This window comes from Anarhichas minor, unplaced genomic scaffold, assembly GCF_050575085.1.
Source record: "Anarhichas minor isolate MPS153535 unplaced genomic scaffold, ASM5057508v1 ptg000012l, whole genome shotgun sequence".
Lineage (NCBI taxonomy): Eukaryota > Metazoa > Chordata > Actinopteri > Perciformes > Anarhichadidae > Anarhichas > Anarhichas minor.
In genome coordinates this window covers 7,386,152-7,404,727 of record NW_027466458.1, presented here as the reverse complement: position 1 = coordinate 7,404,727, position 18,576 = coordinate 7,386,152, and the positions used below count along the sequence as shown (strand labels likewise).

Sequence of the window (18,576 nt, the reverse complement as noted above, 5' to 3'; positions counted from 1 at the left end):
CACATATACATTAGGTCTGATCTTGTGCCTAATGTAACTTCTGTATCATTAACACAAGTTGTTAATACTATTATATTCTCTGTGAAATGTAGATTAATACCAGATACGTAATAAAAGAAAGTCAAAAATGTATTTGTCACCGTCCTTTTGTTGTGCCACCATCCAATATGAAGGGCAGGTGAGAGGGTGTGGCACTGAAAAGTCCTTTATTAACTTAAAGTTGACTGGAACAAATGGCTTAAACATAACCCCGGAATTTCAATAAAACTAAGAAATAATGAGGCAAACCTGTTAACACTCTTCTTGATTGAGCTGCTGATCTACCGCAACGTCCGGCAGAACAACAACAAAACATCCAATGAACCCTTAAAACAGACTAAACCTCCTGTCATTTACACACCTTAATGGATGAAAACACAACGGCTCTGTTGATATCGAGTGAAAAGAAAGAAGGCAACTTTTATGCACCCTCGCATCACATTATATTGTAAGAAATGCCTGAACAATAAAGAATACATTCACCAGTAGAAATTGAGTGAAACGTAATTTTGCAAACAGTCTGTTAAGACAACACTGCCCTCTACAGGGATTATGTATGCAATGCCACAGATTAGCTGTTGAGTTTTAGGTATTATCACACATCTGTCTTCTCAAACTCTGATCTCAGCCAGTGATTCCAAAGTTACACTAAAGATCCCTCCAGACATGTTGTAAGATCTATAAAAAATACTCTGCTTTCAATAGAAACGTGTACCCGATTTAAAAATACTGTGAAGGTTCTATGAAACAAGTTTCTCTGTAGTTGTTCCTGATACAGTATGATGTTGCAAATGCTCGTTTGGGCTTAATATACAATTACAATAAAAGTAACTGGTTGTAAACATGTAACAGAAAAATGATGCACAACTTCCCTCAGTCATTCTGTGTACAAAGATACTTGTTTACATGTATATATGTAGGAAACATCATTTGAAATAATCGTTTGTGTCTTTATTTCACAATGAATGAAAACCAGTAACCAGTGTCTTTGCATTGATTTATTGATTGACTGAAACATGTTTAAAGCTACTACAAGGGACCTTCATTTTGTTTTGATTTTGGTGGGTCCTGTTGACAAGAGTGGTCGTGTTTCTGAGTTCCAGGGTCCATTTACAAAACCTCTCATGTTACTGCAGCAGGGGTCTGACAGTCAGTCCTGGTTCTCCTGATACTCCCTTCCCTCCAGCGCCTATAGGTCTCCAGCAGCGTGGTGTCGGTGTTGGCTCTCAGTGGGACCGGTGGAGCAGCGAGGCGAGGCTGTGCTGCTGGCAGGAGGAGGAGACGCGAGAGGCCCTCACTCTATTTCTATGGGTATACTTCACATTTTCTTTTACTTCTACATCGTGGTAGGTTACACAAACAGCGACAGCACCTTCATCCGTGAGATTAGCTCATGTCCACTCTTTCCAGTTGAAGCTGGTTTGAGCCACGGTTAAGGCAGCGAATCAGGAGGAGCTAATGATGGATCCCTGAAATCCTGTCAGCTGTTCGTCCCAAACTGAATGCCGACCACATATGGACGACAGCGCTTCCATCCATCACGTTGCCACACCGAGAGCGACGCCACCACCTAGCTGTCCTGCCATGTTCAGCACTGCTCTTCCCCTAAAGATGTTGCAATGTCACTCAGGTCCAGAGAGTCTGCAGGTGTGAGAGTCTTCCTGCCACTCTTCAGGGTCTGGCTGGAATAAACCTCCACAGATTTGGAGATGGAGTGCAGGGAGCATTCCCGTAAATATCCGAAAGCCTCCCGCGCGTGCTCCTCGCGTAGGCTTTGTTCGAAGGTCTTGCGTTTGTGCCTGAACTCGATGACGGTCTTTGTGTAGGAGTTGAGTGTGGTGACTGATGCGCCCATGCAGCAGGTGAAGGACGCCCAGGCCATGCTGATAGAAAACACAACAAAGAGAAATTCACTTTGTAATTCCGTGTAGCGAAACAATCCAAATTGCATTTGGACTTTCTTTTTTACCCTCAATATTTTTTGTTTGTGGAGATTTGTGTGAATCACTTCAAAGTCCTTCTGCTCCCCTCAAGCATGCCGCCCACACGGGAGATCAGACAATCATCGTCTCATGTACTTTTCATGCGGGTTGGTTAATGCCCACTAAAGGTCAAGTATTGTTTAGCCTCTTAAGCAAATTGTCAGCATCCTGTGCGTATTGTAAAGGAGTGAAATATCATCCCCTTATGCAATGCCAATCACGCCTGCATTGGGGCTTTGGACACCAAAGCCTAATCCTGCCGTAACATGAGAGCTTTGGGCTGGTTTCATTAGAGACAGCGATGCTGGGGTGAGAGCAGAGCTACAACCCACTATTGGGGGGCTGCTGCAGGCAGAATGGAATCCCTCATCAACGGGTGAGATGACTGAACTGTATTGATACAGCAGTGCTTCACGTGATATTGGTAAACTACCAGTCGTACCAGAAGGACCAGCCGTAGTCCCAGTTGTAGGGCCTCCAATCAGGTGGGCCGAGGCTGACGGTGACCTGGAAGACCTGTGTGTACATCACATGAGCCACCATGCCAAGAAGACCTGAAGTAATGCAGACAATATGTAGATGGTTAGATGGCTGCGTGGCTTGTGGTTCAAATAAAAAATACACACAAAGAACTCTTCAGCAATAAGATGATTTGTTTCTACAGACTTGGAGTAAAGCCTTTTCATCTACGCACAAATATGCATGTATGTAAACAAAATAAGGACGTGCCAATCTTGATAGCCTTGAATCCCCATCTAAATAGTTCATCATGTTTATCAAGACAGGACATGATAAGTTGTGCATGTCGTTTATCAAGTTGTGTAAACAGGAATCACAAACACTAAAGTGTCAGTTAATAATACATAAAGCGTGGCTACCTGAGAGCACAGTGAAGATGGCGGCGAAGGCGTTGAGCTTGAGTCCATCGATGACGTTGCTGGAGTGGACCAGGTCTAAACACATGAGGCTGAAGCCCACCACCAGCAGAACAATGTACAGCATCTCAGAGACCAGCGACAGCCACAGCATCCCTGCACAATGGGCCCGTTTGATTATGATAACGTCAAATATTCACATGACATATATCATTTACAGTATGTTTACAGTATGTTACAATAAATCCATAGTACAGATGGTAGTTGACAAGTCATTTTAAATGTACTGCTGTTTAATTATACTGAACTGTGAATTATTCTTTTGTTATATTAATATCGGTCTTGGTGGACTTACTGTATATCTATTCCAACATTTCAGTGTTTCCTCTGGCAGCAACAGGGGCCGATGTTACATGTCTGAGTGGTCCAATGCTGATGTCAGAGCTCTCAAATCTACTCCAAATCTTATTCAGCTTTCCAATGAATCAAGCCAAGCCTAATCACATCTCCATTGCAGTCTTCGTCTCGTCTTTGATCCCATTGAATCGTCTCACAGCGAGACACGAAATGAGTATTTTATTTTTTAAACGACAGCGTCAACGCAGCTGGAAATCCTAAAAGTTAACCTCGAATGTGTGTGGCTTCATTAGTGGCTCTGTGGTTTCATATTAAACGGCCAATGCCCAGAATTAAAGTTAGGTTATTGAATTTGGGAACTGGGAAGTCAGAGAATCATACCAAACATGATACTATGTAAGTATTTACTGTACAAGGTAACAATCGCCCTCCACAGCTCAGATAATTATCAGTGGATATTATACATCATATCTGGATCAATAGGTACAATTGTTTAGAAAATGTGTAACTTTTGGATTTGAAGGAGCAATATATGATATTCAATACAATACGATACAATAAACCTCCCTAACCTTAGTGGAGCAGCATTCAGACACTCCACTGAACAGATAGTAACTGCTTCACAAGTGTCCTCGTTGGGATTGTTGGAGGACTTTTGATGATGATGAGCAGTGGACACTCACCTTTCTCTGACGGCGGGGCCAAGTCGATGAAGCTTCTGCACATCTCACCTGCAGCAGAAAGACATCGTCAGGACTTAGCGCAGCACGGCGTCGGTGGAATCTTTAGCCAATACTTTATGTTGAGTTCACTCCGTGGCAGTTCAGAAAGAAGTGAGTAATGTGTTTGTGGAGGAGTTCGAAGGACATGTGAGTTGTTGAAAAGGTCAGAGAAGAGCGGTTTGGGATTAAACTAAACTGAATAAATAAAAGCGCTTAGTGCTGAACTGATACTAAGTCCAAATCCTAATATGGGTTTAATCCCCAACGTCTGTCCAGGTGTGTTTAGCTGGATCGGTTTATGACCTCCTGCCCGATGACCACACAGCAACAGCAGGTTCAGAGTTTGTACGTTCCAAAATGAATAAACAGAATGTTGAATAAGAGGCATATGTCAGAGATGCAGCTTTTTGGGCTTCTGGTTCAGTGTCACCAGCTGGTGTGTTGGCAACGCCGCCTAACATCTGGTTCCTGTTCTATTGAGTTACAGGTTTACAAAGAATTACAATAGAATAGAATAGAGACCTCATCCTGAAGAAAGGAAAGATGCACTTTAATTACACCTGTGCCTGTCAAACCTTAAACAGGTAATAAGGGCCCGTGTGGATTTAACAAACGGAATGGAATAAATAAATACCCTTTAACCCGAACACATTCCTGCAGATGTTTTCCTTCTGTCATCTGCTGAGCAGAGCATGTCGCCGGATTTGTTGTAAGTTGAACACTTTAATCAGGTAGGAGGAGGGTGGCAACAGCTGTTTTGAGGAAAAACTCATCAAGGCCCCTGTGACATAATCCTTATTAACTCAAGCTGTCTCAGCCCCCCCCCTCCTCCTCCTCAACACACAGACACTTAGACACTTGATGAGATGGGCATGTGGGAATTCCTTCTGGAGTAATCTCAACGTGCGGTTCATTTCTAGCCATAAACGTATGAATTATTAACACATTGTCACAGTCATAAGCTCAGTGGTGTTGGACTGAGTTTGAAGATGGATGCGGGGACAAGTCCTAATCAAGTTGCAGTGAACTAACCTGAGGACTAATCTGCTCTGATCCCAACTTTGACTTGAACTTTCACCCTTTCTGACGCACGACACCGTGGCGACTCATCCCCCCCCCCCCCCCTTGAGCCCTTTGTTATTAAATTACCAAATTACTTTTCCTGTGAAGAAATGAAGCTCTCCCAGATACCACTCTTCTCTTTCTCTTTCTCTTCCCTTTGGCTGTGAAGCAATCACAATTGTGTCCCTATATCAAGTGCCGTGCAGCCACTTAAGGCCCCAGAGTGGAACACTGAATGTGTGTGAGTGTCCTTCTTCTCTCCTTTTAAACTCTAAACTGAAGCTCCCATGTGCTGCTGTTCGCTCTGCCTTCCATGTCAGATAAAAACAATTCTCACTAGATCCCTGCAATTTGAGGAGCACACTGATATAAATGGAAGGCGATTATCCCCAAATTGTCACGAGAGGGAATAAATTAAAGAGAGCGACTAATCTCCACTTGACCTGAGAGCTCCATTGTGACAAATGAAGGAGCTAAGATGACTGAAATGATTTTGTTTCTGTGGGATTGTGTTTTAAAGTGGGATTGGTGAGTCACTGGTTATGCAGGCTGAGACAAAAGCCTGATGTCTGGTTAAGTGAACTGTGATGGCGATGACAATGATGATCTATTCTAATTAAAACAAGAGATCAGTGAAAAGTTAAACTAAATTGTTATGATAGCCCCAAATAGATGTTTTGAAGTTTTTTAAATCAGTTTATCAATAAAAATATAGGCGTATTAAAATAGTTTGAAACAGTGATAAAAAATTAAAAAAGAACATTTTTTCTATATCAAAGCTTTTTTCATAATTTCCTCATCAGAAATGATTTCATGGACACATATCCCTCCAATCACAGTGACGTAACAGTTAAACATCTCATAAATAATTGCACTTTGGACACAAGCAGTGAGCATCACATTAACGGTGAGGCATAAAGTAAAGCTATAACACTTTAGTCCAGGGGCCACACACACACACACACACACACACACCTGCTCCTCTTACTTTCATCGTGGATGTTTTCCTCACATGAGAACCAGATGCCGGTGTGGAACTGTCGGAACAGGAACCGGTCGTCCCCGGTCTCCCAGCTGTACACCACTTTGTTGGGGTCTGTCTCGTTCACTCCGTAGTCGATACACTGGTGCGTCCGCAGCTTGCTGCACTTGGGCTTGGGGACTCTCTGGGTCCCCACGCACCAGTAGGTCGTTATGAACGCGGTCGTTGAGAAGAAGATGGCGAAGAAGTTCAAGGTAACCGACAAAAGGCTCCTGCATTTGCGAGTCGTCTTCATTGTCCGTGAGAAGGATGCAGCGGCGCGCGGAGGACTGAAAAGTTCATGGGTGCGAGCCAAGTGGAGAAGATGCACGAGTCCCGGTTAACTTCCAAACGCACCTGGTGGAGGTAACGGTCCCGTTTGGCGCTCCACGGTTACCGGACATCTCCAGTGATGATGAGGATACCGACAGCATCCCCACTCTGAGCTCAGCCGTGTGTCAGAGTGTCACACATTAAGACTTTATTTCTCTCTTCCAGCGCGATGCCCCACGAGGGTCCAGCCTATAGGGTGTCACGTTGTCAAAGGATTTGACGCTGGCTTGCATCAAGTGTGGGATTTTCTGATGATGCAGATGCTCCCCCCCCCCCCCCCCCCTCTCTCTCTCTATCATACAGGCTTGTAGGCATACAAATAAGAAATGCAATTTGATGAACAGCTTTGGTAATGGTTGAAATGATTCCAGGAGAAGAATCACTGTAAGACTGCCAGGTTAGTCCACACTACGTCTACACACAGCGCCCCGTGTCCTGGAATCACCCAGCTTTTGGGCTGGTAGCACATGGTGGCTAATATTAGCTGATGTTAGCAAACTTTAGATAGACATTGGTGTGCAACTGACATTAGTGAGTCAGTCTGCTGACTTGTTCTGCTAATGTTACTCAACGTCTTTGCATTCGCCGTCATCCGTACATGTTTGATTCTAACTCGGATAATCTGCTGTATTTAATCTTGAGGTTAGCTGTTGGGTTCAGCAGCTCACTTTAATGCTACATACATTCTCAACATGTATATGTGTTGTCAGTACATAATCACCATCTCATTGTGACCACTCATTGTGCAGCTGCTGCTCACAAACAGTTACAGGTCTTGTTTTAAAGTGTTAATACTTAACACTTCAGTCCTGTTTGATTTAGAATTTCTATTTGAGTGAACACAATGGAGTTTAGCAGTCTGGAGTCTGCAGACTGTGTCCAGAAATCCATACGAACATGTAATTTCTTTCAGAAATGTGTGCATAGTCCCATTTCTTTTCTGTGTAAATGGAGAAAAACTGTAATGCAGTTGGTAATACTGCAAATATGTAAATATTGCAATACTTTCATTAGTGGGCCATAAGCTGTTATATTCTGTATAAAACGTTACTGCTCATGACTTTTCTCTCCGTGCTTCTTTTTTCTCTACATTGAATTTGATGAAACCTGCAATATAAAGATGAATATTACTGCTACTCTTAAACGGGATGTTCCTTTGGACTGTTACTTCACACCTAGGTGACTATTATACATCTGTGGCTGTGAGCTTTTTTGGAATTAAAAACGATGTACTCACATACAACATTAATATACATTCAGACTCAAGTCTTAGCTCATTTAATCGAAACAGCAAAGGAGCAGAACTATATTATCTATGGTAGGCATCATGTGACTACAGCATTGTGTATCATAGTTATATAAACGTGCTCTGACATATTCCATATAGAAATCTTACATAAGGTATCTGGGACAGAAAGCAGAATGGATTGCTCTGGCTGCTGGACTAGAACTGATCCGTTAGGATTTGATAGGAGATAATAAGACAACACATTTCCTTACAGCTTTGCCTAAGCCTGGGAATCACACGGACATGAGCATCATGAATGATCACTGTGAGAGAAATATTAATGTTCTTTTGTTCCGCTGAACGTCATCGAACATGCACAGCCGCATTCCTTCGCGTGGTTCAAGACGGACACGAGTAGAGACACAGATTAAAATGAAGCCATGATTGCTTTCCCTTTATGAGATCATTTCATATCCATGTACGGCATCGCATCTCACGCAGCTGCACCGACCTCAACTGAACAATGCACAGACCTAAAAGGAGCTTTTGGCATCGTGCAGTAGTCTCTGTGTCAGCAGATTAAGAGCCGCTGCATCGCATCTCTTTTTACTTGGCCTTGAATACCTTCGGAGCATATGTGGCTTCAGAGTTCAACATTATAAGGCATAAGCTCTTGATACACACACTTCATTTGTATTTCAGTGGCAACTTCCGCTTAAAGCCGCTCAGAGTAGAATTTGCCTCTAAACAGATAGCCCCCAAGGATTAGTCCTCATAATCTGCCGTTCACTGATCCTCGAAATCATACTGTCTGGGTGCTCTGAAATCAGCTTAGCGACAGTAGATGGTGTGTGTGAGTGGTTTTATGATTGGGATTGCGTGCCGTGCAGGCATTATGTACAGTAGCAACAAATGAATAACAAAAAAAAAAGACAATTGCTGAGGGAGAGCCACCTACTATTGTAGCAACATGCTGCGTGCAAATCTGCAATGCTAGACCTGAAAGAGCAAGGCCTCTCCTTCTGCTGCACGTCAACCAACAGATGCCTGGTGTATGAACTGAGCGTCTCTGGTTACCTCAGTTTATACATTTCTATCCCGGGGAAAATGCTCTGTGAACAGGCGGCGCATGCTGGTGCGAGGACACACGACACAGACGGACTGTTTCCTGCCGACAGGGCTTTATACGGATAGCATTAGGATCTAAATCAAACAACCTTTATACAAACTCAGTCTATTGAAGTCTGATTAGGACGACACTTGGGCAATCATCGGGTGCAAAATACCAGATGGTGATGAGGACTAAACTATAGAGTGCCTTATGAAGTAACAAATAAAGCTCAATGTTCGTCATTGAAAACAGAGTCGGTCTCAGCTGAGTTGATGTGATGGACCACAATTCCTCAGAACATTAATCCTGATTATTCAGAGGGAATTCTCTTGGAAAAAACAGGTATAATCCACGTAGGATTTTAAATCTATACGTCAAATAAACTGTGATTAACAACCATCGGTGTGACGCCCGATGAGCCCTGTGAACACTTCACCATCAGAAGGTACCATCAGAATTTATTCATGAGAAAATGTTATCACATACAAGCAGCGTATTTGGACAGCACATTTAACCAACTCTGATGCAGTAGTCATATTTATAGGACAAATAAAACAAGAGAACGTATCATTAGTCTAATTATTTTGTAATATCAAATATAAAAGAGAAAGAGTATTTGATATTGCTTACATGAGGACAGTCTCGAGTACTTATAAATAACAAGTTAATGAAAATGAGTAGAAATATCACTTCTTTTTCATGTTAGGAATGTGTCGTTCCCCCTCCCTTTCTTTCTTTCCCGTTTGTGTTGTAGCGTGGATATGTCACACACGACTCCAGAAAGGACACAATCAAGCACATACAGTGGACTCTCTGGGTTTGGCTCATTTAAAAACTAGCAGGGGAAATAAATGTTAATGGATCCCGATGTCGTAACGTGAATGTCTGATCTCTTTGTGGTGGAATAGAGACGTCTACGTGGAGCTGGAAACGGCCAGCTTCTTCAAGTGGTCCATGAAGACCTGCAGGCTGACGTCGTCGGTGAGGATCGGGGCGCCCGCCTCCTACAGATGCACAGGAAGCAAACAGAGGCCGAGTGATTTACGCACTTAGCGGACAGATCTTTTCATCACATAACTCTGATCCCATGATCACTTTAGTGGAGCAAAACTGGTTTATCACCAAGATTGGCTTACGCAGGGCCTTGTTCTCTTCATAACCTCATTCTGGGAGCGCTGTAGATGTATTCACAGTGTTTATAAACAGCGGGGTATAGTTCTTATCTTGGGAAATAAAGAGATTGATGCTATTTTCAGCTTTCAATCTCCCACACTTAAATTCAGAGGTTAGCAAATGTAAGACCTGGATTTTCCAACAGTTTGACTTTAAACTTCCCCCCCAGGGGTACAGACAATCCGGGGGTTTAAAAGACTTCATTTGGAGGCAAGAAGTAAATGAGAAATTTCAGAAACTTTCATAAATTGTAGTTTTGTACTGATGCGTTATGAAAGCGCTGTAGGAGGTTGTAAATAACTTCCACTGAAGCTGCATGAGGAGCGAGACAAATGAGTGAAAATCCACCGACGTCTTTAGATGGTCTGCCGAAAATGTTGTGGACCTTTAAAAGCAATCTTTTTCTGAAGCATGGAGTCGTAGCGTATAATGCCGTACCTGTCCCCAGGCGTAGCTGTTGTTGTGGGTCTGCGATGGGTTGACCTTAGAGAGCAGGAAGCGAGCCTGGGAGCCTCCGTGCTCCGTGTCGACGTAGCGCGGCATGGGGAAGCGCGTCTGCAGGATCTCCTGGGCATCGTCCAGCGGAGCCAGCAGCAGCTGTTTGAAGTTCTCGTACTCGGCCATTTCCTGGTAGCCGGCCTTACGCCACTGGGCTATGGTCTGGAAACAAAAAAGGAAATTGACAGCATTAAGAAACAGCCTTCTGTATCAGCTAATGCGTCGTTATCCTCTAGAAAGAAAGTCATGAAATGACCCGACAGGTGGAGATTTTTGGATCTAAAAGGGGATAAATCAAATGTCGTCCTGCTGGAGATGTAAATGGACATAACGGTCTCACCTCTCCGTGGTAAATAACCAGCTGGAAGAAAGTGTCCATCAGCAGGATTCGATCTGGCAGGATACTGCTGCTGTCCAGGAGGACGGGCTGCGAAGAAAAACACAGTTTGGAACAACTCAAGCACCACATAACTGACACACATTTCTTATGAAGGTCCCGATGCTCCTCTAACGCTGATAATAATAATAATAATAATAATAATAATGGTGTGCAGGGGGTGAGGCTGACCTCTGGTGGTCCATGGAAGGAGTATGAGTAGAGGATGGGCTGGATCATGATCAGGGACTGGGTCAGGTCCTGCCTGACAAAGTGGTGCCTGTAATAGGACGACTCATCGGGGCTGTTGTTGAACACCTGCAGGAAGGGCGACCGCCGCAGGTGGAACATAAACTGCAGGTGGAGGAGAGGAAAAAGTTAGTTTTATTTTATGGCCTAGCGCAAGTCAATTACATTTATATTACAGTGTTATAATTATTGATCAAGTCATATTCTAATCAGCTCTATAATGATTGGGTAGTAATTGTTATTATTATAGGTTCACCTGTGGGTAGAGGGACAGAGACTCTGACAGTTTGAAGGATGTCGGATCATCTTTGTTGAACTGGCCGAACTTCTGACACTGAAACCAAGGGAGACAAAACACTGTTCAAACATTGAACACAAACCGTACATAACTTGGCACATCATACGTAAGCAAATACGGATTGGCTCTATAGCACACAATCCAAACAATGCCAACTATGCATTGTCATCACAAAGCGGAGGTAGGGAGGCGTGGGAGCGGCACTCACCAGGCGGATGAGCTGCCTGTCGAGCCAGCGCAGGACATCTGGTCCCTCCTCCGACTCCGCTCTGAAGACTCCCAGGCGAGCCATGAGCACCGCGGCCACCTCCTGGTCGAACGACGACTCGATGTGCTGAATCTGGGACTGTGCATCCGCCCAGCTTAGGTGGGGACAGACAGAAAGGTGCAGGTGAGCATGGGTGTGGTGTGAATGAAGCACTTACAAACAGGTTTCCGAAGGCTTCATTATATCGCCAACGCCTGTCAATTTTCATATTTTCCATTTTAAAATATGTCTCTGTGTTTTACTGCTGCGCCAAATTCCTTGCATGGGTAACGCACTAACACAATAAACTGACTCTAGGTGCGTGAAGTGAATATTCACTGGACAGTCTAAGCTAGCTTCTTGATGATAATGTTCCAGGTTGACGTGGAGTGAAGTAGAGGTTCATGGTGTCTTACTTCCTTGCGATGGTCGTGACCCGTATCCTCCTTTGTGTGCTGGAGTGCTGGTACTGGGTGACAAACTGGACCGCCCCTCGGCCACCTTGGGGGACTGGTGCATTGTGCTACACACACACACACACACAAAACAGTAGAGACAGTCAGACTACTATCGTCAATCACTTCTCTCTTTGAATGAGCCGAACAGATGGCCGTCTACCAAAAGGAAAACAACACAAAAATAAGTCATTGTTTCACTAAAGAAAGCCTTCATCCCATCACAATTATTCACTTGTTTGATATGATTAGCGACTGTACTTTAGTCTGCCTGCAGTAATCCCATCAGAGCTCACAAGATAAGGTTTTTACCTGATTCACCACTTCAAAATAGATGCCCAAAGTGGTGGAGGGGTTGAGACCGCACACTTTCCATTGGTTCGTGCCACCGATACCCATCTCCTACACGAGACAGAGAACACATTGTTGTGGATGCCTGTAAACAACAGCTCTCGCACTACAATACAATTGTGTGAAGGAAGGAATTTGACTGCTGGGCAGCGACTCACAGTCTCTGAAACACAAGAGCCCTTGGAGTTGAGTGAAACACACGGTCCAATGGTCCCGCAAACCTTCACTTCCCTTGATGTCTAAGAAGACAGAAAGACACGACATAAGTACGCAAGTACAGAGCCATCTGAAAAGAATCACGACGTTTGAGTGATTGATACAAGATACAACGATATTCATCGTGACTCAGATGACTTAAATCACTTCTATACCTTGACTTCTAGGACACCACCGAAGGCCATGCGGAAATCTCCATTGAAGTCTTTGCTGAAGACTCTCTGGAAGGTCTGCTTGAACAGGGATGTGTTGAAGGAGTCTCCCATAACTATGTGGCCCCTGATAATGAAATAGAACACTTTTCTTTAGAATCACATATTTTTATGAAAGGGGTATTTATGCGTTAAAATAAAAGGAAAAGTAAAACAGAATCACACATCCCCAACAGTTAGACTAATATAATCCCGCACCCTCAACCAATCAAACAGTGAGTGCTGTACGTACCCGGTGAGATTGGATAAGCACTTCATCTCCAGCAGTCCCGTCTGGTCCAGGGCGCAGGCGTAGATATCAATACAGTGGCCATTTACTGCTGAGCGGTTGGCCATGGCTTCATAGTACTGTGTGATACAAACAAACAAGCAGACAAAAGACATGAAATGACGAGTTAATGTCAGTGAAGAAAAGTCAGTTACAACAACAAACTGTAAAACGAAAAGTTCCATCAAATACAAGAACTGTTGCAAATGGCAAGACTTGCAGAGGGTTCATGCACCGGCTCACCTTGGTGGCTTTCTTCAAATGGCGAGCGTTGTCTTTCTGGATGTCATGCCAGGAGCGGATGGGGTTCTTCAGCTCGTCTCCCACCACCATGCCTGGGCCTTGGGTGGGGGGCCCTCCGATGAACAGCATCACACGAGCCCCTGTGTTGGGGAACGTACCCTGAGGATGAAGAGATGAAGAGTCTTAAACAGCTGTGAGTATTAACAATAGCCATGTTTGTTGTTTACGTTCAATGTAGTCATTTTGGGGGCGTGGCTTTGGAGGGACGGGCTGTCAGTGCTGCTGGCTGCTATCATTGGAAAACAGTTGGGATGATTTTGTCGGTTGGATTATTTCAAAAATCTAGTGTACTCAAGATTACAAAGCCTAGCTTTAACTGAATGCATGTATAGAGAGCATCAGAGGTCTGCCGAGTGCTTTTAGGGAATCAGTTTTCAGAGGGCAGACCTCACAGCCAACATGTCCAACTAAGTCCAGAGTCCAAGAGTCTCGAGTCAGAGAAACAGACCTTTGGTAGTATGCCACATCGCCACATCGCCACAGAGCCACTGAAATCAGCTGTTAAGCTCTACGTAAACAGTGATTCATTTATACAGGGACAAAGTGTACTCGCAATCAAACAAATAAGCCAACTAATGGTGGATGCTAACCACTTTGTGCAGTTCTGCTTTTTAAGCAAAATGACTCATTCATCAAGTCAAATGCCTCTCGACAAATCAGTGAATCTGGAGTCCCTGAAAGAACCAAATGTATTCTAATCAGGCCTCGTCTCCTATGTGCTGAAGGGGAGTACAGCGGGGGGGAACGATCTGTTGCATCAGTTATATAAACCGCTCAGATTAGCTGTAGGACAAGAGAGGAGAGTAATGGTGGAGGGAACAGACAGAAGGCAAACAAGGAACGAGCCTTTGAACCGACAAAGCTCACGTACTGTTCCTGCAGGAGATAGTCACCAGGCAGTCTGTGCCTCGCTGAACAGTTACATGTGGCACAGTCATGTTGAAGAGGCCAAAGTTCAGGTGACGGTGAAGCGCCTCATTACAGGACCGCTAATTCATTTGTATCCAGAGAATAAGGTTGGATTTGGATTGAAAATTGTGGTAAACCACCACATGCAAGATATTCATAGTCCGGTTTTATTAGTATCCAAACTTTGTGTTCAATATTATCTGAGCTTCTGCACGCGTGTGTGTAGACTTTACCTCCAGCAGGCCGACAGCAACAGTCAGCGCAACACCGGTTGAGCGGAGCGGCCGTTTGCCCTGCGGGACAGGCCACGGGTCTCTCTGAAGCTCACCGAGCAAGTCAGTCAGATTCATATCCACTCTGTGCACGGGCTGAAGGAACCTGTATTTGAACACAAGCACACCTTAGACAAAGAAGAGCTGCGAGGTGCGTTTCCTAAAATACACCTTTCCTAAACAGCTACCGTTAACTGGCTAAGACCAGAGGAGAGTGTTGATGCTCCTCCTCACCTGCAAGAAGCGGCAGCATCCTGAGGTGCCAGAGGGCGACCTGGTTGTCCTGATGCTGCTGGCTTTGTTAAACCCAGCAACTCCTGAAACACACCAAAGAAAAAAACGTTATTACAGTTGTGCTCTTTCACACATAAATCCCCTAATTTGTCTCATATCTCAGTTGCCTCATTCCTTTGGCGCCACCGACCTGGATTTGTTTGGAGGAGAGGTCTTTGGTGCCCCTGAACACGTAGCTCTTGGCGATCCCCTCACAGCTGAGCTCGTGAACCTGAACCATGCGTCCGAATGTGATGAGGCCCACCAGGGCGTTGGGGGGCAGCAGGCTGAGTGACATCTGAAGGGACTCCTTGAGGGCCTGGAGGTCCTCTTCTTCCAAACACGTGTCCACCACATAGAGGAAGATCAGAGGGGCTGTGGGTGCACGCTGTAAATAAGTGAGAGGGGAAGGTTACACATTTTGTCTCTGCATAGTTACACTAGCATAGTTACTACATTGGCTGCAAAGCAAAGGATGTTTGTTTATTTCAATAACTGTAGAACTTAAGATATCAAAACACAACATGATTATGACAAATCTCTTTCACTAATGTACCATATTAGCTGCACCTGATTAGTGTTGATCCCAGTGGCTAAGTACAGGGCCTTTTTTCCCCTCGATGACACTGAACACATTGATTATCTGACCCACAACTGGGACACAACAGAGTACATACAATCTCCTTGCACAGGGCTGAGGTCAGAGTGCAGACATGCATGTAGTATTTACCTGTACTATGTACTCGATGGTAGAAAACTGTGGCATGAGCTCCGCTGGCTGGTTCACGTCTGATATGCCTGCGTAAGAGGGAGGGAACTGCAGAGACACAGAACCGGTTTAGCAACCTCAATAAAGGAATGCAGCGAGTCCAAATTATCGGCCTTGCATGATATCAAATGAAAGTATGCTGTGAACGTCAGTACTTACGGGGTTCCTCTGGAAGCAGAAGTTGCACGCCCATATTTTTGCTCTGAAGTCCACTTGACTGTGAAGGAGTGAGCAAAACAATTGGGTTAAGGATCCACCCATGTGGCAGGAGTGGAACCGTGAGTGACACATATGCCCATTTGCAACTCTCATGTACCACACCTAGTATTTGCTGATGCAGGAAAAAGCTATTTATACAAAGCACCAAATTCCCTGCAACCCATTTTATTTTACTTGAGGAATACTAAAATGAAGAAATAAACATAGTCGGCACTAGAAAGTTGCACAGATGGTTGAACGCAATTCCCGTCTAAAAAAAGAAGGCTAAAAGACACGTCAAAATAAAAGGTTGAATACTCAAATCCTTGTTTTTTTGATAACTTGCAGTTAAAACAAACATTAACAAGTTCACATCTGTAAGCAGGGGCATCAGTTCCCATTTAACTCACCATAGTGGGTTGAGCACTGCCTTACAGTTGGCCCGGCTGCACAGAACTGGTTCGTACTGGACCGGCGGAAGGTCAGGCCTCTCCTTGAGCGGTGTGAAGAGACAGGCGACGGGGACCACGAGCCTGGTGGCTTCCAGGCGGCTGGAGGGCCAGAGGTTCCAGCTGAATCTCACCCCATCCCTGTCCTCGTTCTGTTGGATGAACTCCTGGTAGGACGCCATCGCCGAGCTTCAGCAGAGACGGAGCACAACAGATCACGGTGATGATTTTAAAGTCCAATAGAAGCAGTGGACACAGTCGCTCCGACAATGGCAGACTAAACAAGTGTACTGCTCTCCACTGGCTGCAGACAGCCGATCTTTATACAGGTGCTCCTTTCCCCTCCCATTCTAAAATAAGACGCAGATATACAAAAGAATGACGCACACACCTGTCCTAAGCATACCTGAACAGCATGTTTTGGAACAGTAGAGGAATCCCACTAGTATTGTTAGGTTATACCTTTGTTAGCCTATGTCAGTGAGACATCACACCTTTGGCAAAGTGTCACACTAGATCCTGTTGTAGCAACAGTACACTCTGCCTGTTTCTCATCGCCATCAGAGGAACAAAGTGCATTTGATGAGATGACACAAAACAAACAAAGTAACTATCTTGTGTTGTCAGCTGGGTATAAGATTTCAGAGGTACAATATGATCTTAGGCCAGACAACAAATAAACACAGTCGTGAACCTACCAATTACATTCCTCACTTAATTTAATATTGATGAATCATCAATTACTATTGGTCGGACTCGGACAAAACAAGCAACCTGAGGAGCATCAACAAGGTTGTTGACCTAATGAAAAGTAAATTGCCCATATGTGATAAAGGGGAAGTGGGGTTGATTGTGTGGTGTTTACTCTGAGGGGAAAGTACAAAGCAACCTTGAAATTGTATTAAATCATAGAAATATTCACTATTTTTGAAAGATGTTTACAACGGTTAGCTTCCATTAGATAGCACAGGCCACGTATCATTGCTGGTGAACCCACCAGTGAAGGTTAAGACACGTTAACTGGCGTGAACAGTATTTCTACATCGAGATGAACAAGCGGCGGTTTCGCTGCGTCTACGAGTAACAATAGTGTTGTAGAAACCACGTCAATTCCACGGTAAACGTTAGTGTTAACCGTCGTTGCCAAATATCCGTCACTCAAACCCCTAAAAGCTAACGCTTCGTTGTGCGTCCGGCTGGGTTAGCTAACGGAATGTAGCATCGACCCACTTCCTGTCCCTTCTTTGAATGGAAGCGGCCTACATTCGGGCAAAGTTAGGTCGGGTGCTTACCTCTTATATCAGGTTGGTCTCAAGTCTAGACACGAGCAAAATAGTCTGTTGTGTTCAAAAGAAATCACAGCATTTGGAGGTAAAAGCAGACGGATGAACAGGACAGGAATACGACGGTGAGGGGATCGCTCCCTACCAGACCCGGCTCTTTGCACTTTGCTAAAACGACGTGTTACTCCAAATTCAGGCGTCTCCTATTGGCTCTTCTATCAGTGACGTCGATAGGGCGTGCTTATGCGCACGCAAGGGAAGAGGATAAGCATGGGACATGTAGTTTATATGCAGTTCACAGTGTTGGCCTACTGCAACGCCGGTATCTCCCCTAATAGCTTAGTGAGGGAGTTGTAGAGGTTATCTGATGACATTATTGTACAGTGTGATGACGTGTGATTAGACCAGTGTTTGTTTCCACTCTTTGCTATCTCACTACTTGTTGAGCTACTCACTGCGTAGAGAGGTGACTAATCTAAACCTAGTCATACTAATAGTAGAAAATGAAGTTACTGAACTAAATGGCCCTACATGCATGTTTCTATTCCACTATTATTTAGAGGGCATTATTCTACCTTAATTCTAAATCTACCCTACATGTATTTGAAAGGTATTGTTGGTAGTCAATACAGTAGAAATGGAACTATATTGCAATTGAGAGTTATAATTAATAATAATAGTTATAGAATAATAGTGTTACTAATTAATTAGTTTCTTCTTATATGATTTCTGTGGGACCTACTGAGGTTTATGACTCTTGCATGTCTGAATGAAGTCATGTTAAGAGCAAATAATTATTTATTTTGTTGTGATGGAATTAATCTCCAAATTTACATAAGAAAAAAAATCATTTATCTAATGCACTCATAGGATATGAGGAGAATAGAACAGAATCGATAGCCTGCTGCTCGCTGTTATATGCCAAGATGATTTAGCCTAAATAAGTATTTATTCAACTGTGTGTAGCCTATCTATCTTACTGTCAACACATTTCAACAATACATCAGGTCGGGAGAGATATCGGACAGCTTGTTTAGCGTGTCTCTG

The 18,576-nt window shown here is 44.0% G+C and overlaps 2 protein-coding genes across 2 annotated transcripts; both read right to left on the bottom strand.

Annotated features, from left to right (window-relative positions):
• Positions 1-1,627: 1,627 nt before the first annotated feature.
• On the bottom strand, positions 1,628-6,314 carry LOC142948658 (germ cell-specific gene 1-like protein). The gene is made up of 5 exons (XM_076090792.1): positions 6,026-6,314; positions 3,937-3,984; positions 2,900-3,052; positions 2,464-2,575; positions 1,628-1,922 (listed from the first exon to the last, which is right to left on the bottom strand). Exons 1-5 carry the CDS (start codon positions 6,312-6,314, stop codon positions 1,628-1,630), a joined length of 897 nt encoding a protein of 298 aa, XP_075946907.1.
• A 2,857-nt stretch (positions 6,315-9,171) lies between these two features.
• Positions 9,172-17,701, bottom strand: sec23b (SEC23 homolog B, coat complex II component). Its single transcript, XM_076090598.1, has 19 exons — positions 17,539-17,701; positions 16,208-16,435; positions 15,759-15,816; positions 15,561-15,647; positions 14,982-15,218; positions 14,792-14,874; positions 14,519-14,663; positions 13,317-13,475; positions 13,038-13,153; positions 12,749-12,872; positions 12,536-12,616; positions 12,339-12,428; positions 11,988-12,094; positions 11,533-11,686; positions 11,283-11,360; positions 10,970-11,131; positions 10,742-10,828; positions 10,342-10,563; positions 9,172-9,734 (listed from the first exon to the last, which is right to left on the bottom strand). Exons 2-19 carry the CDS (start codon positions 16,426-16,428, stop codon positions 9,645-9,647), a joined length of 2,301 nt encoding a protein of 766 aa, XP_075946713.1. The 5' UTR covers positions 16,429-16,435; positions 17,539-17,701; the 3' UTR covers positions 9,172-9,644.
• Positions 17,702-18,576: the final 875 nt, after the last annotated feature.

Excerpts from the sequence above, each read along its gene's own strand:
- LOC142948658 (XM_076090792.1), bottom strand. The coding sequence starts at position 6,314 with ATGAAGACGACTCGCAAATGCAGGAGCCTTTTGTCGGTTACCTTGAAC. Across the intron at positions 3,985-6,025 it reads GGAAAACATCCACGATGAAA|GTGAGATGTGCAGAAGCTTC; the intron begins GTAAGAGGAGCA and ends TTTCTGCTGCAG. Across the intron at positions 1,923-2,463 it reads GACTACGGCTGGTCCTTCTG|CATGGCCTGGGCGTCCTTCA; the intron begins GTACGACTGGTA and ends GTTTTCTATCAG.
- sec23b (XM_076090598.1), bottom strand. The coding sequence starts at position 16,428 with ATGGCGTCCTACCAGGAGTTCATCCAACAGAACGAGGACAGGGATGGG. Across the intron at positions 10,564-10,741 it reads TGGTTATTTACCACGGAGAG|ACCATAGCCCAGTGGCGTAA; the intron begins GTGAGACCGTTA and ends TTTTGTTTCCAG. Across the intron at positions 9,735-10,341 it reads ACAGCTACGCCTGGGGACAG|GAGGCGGGCGCCCCGATCCT; the intron begins GTACGGCATTAT and ends GTGCATCTGTAG.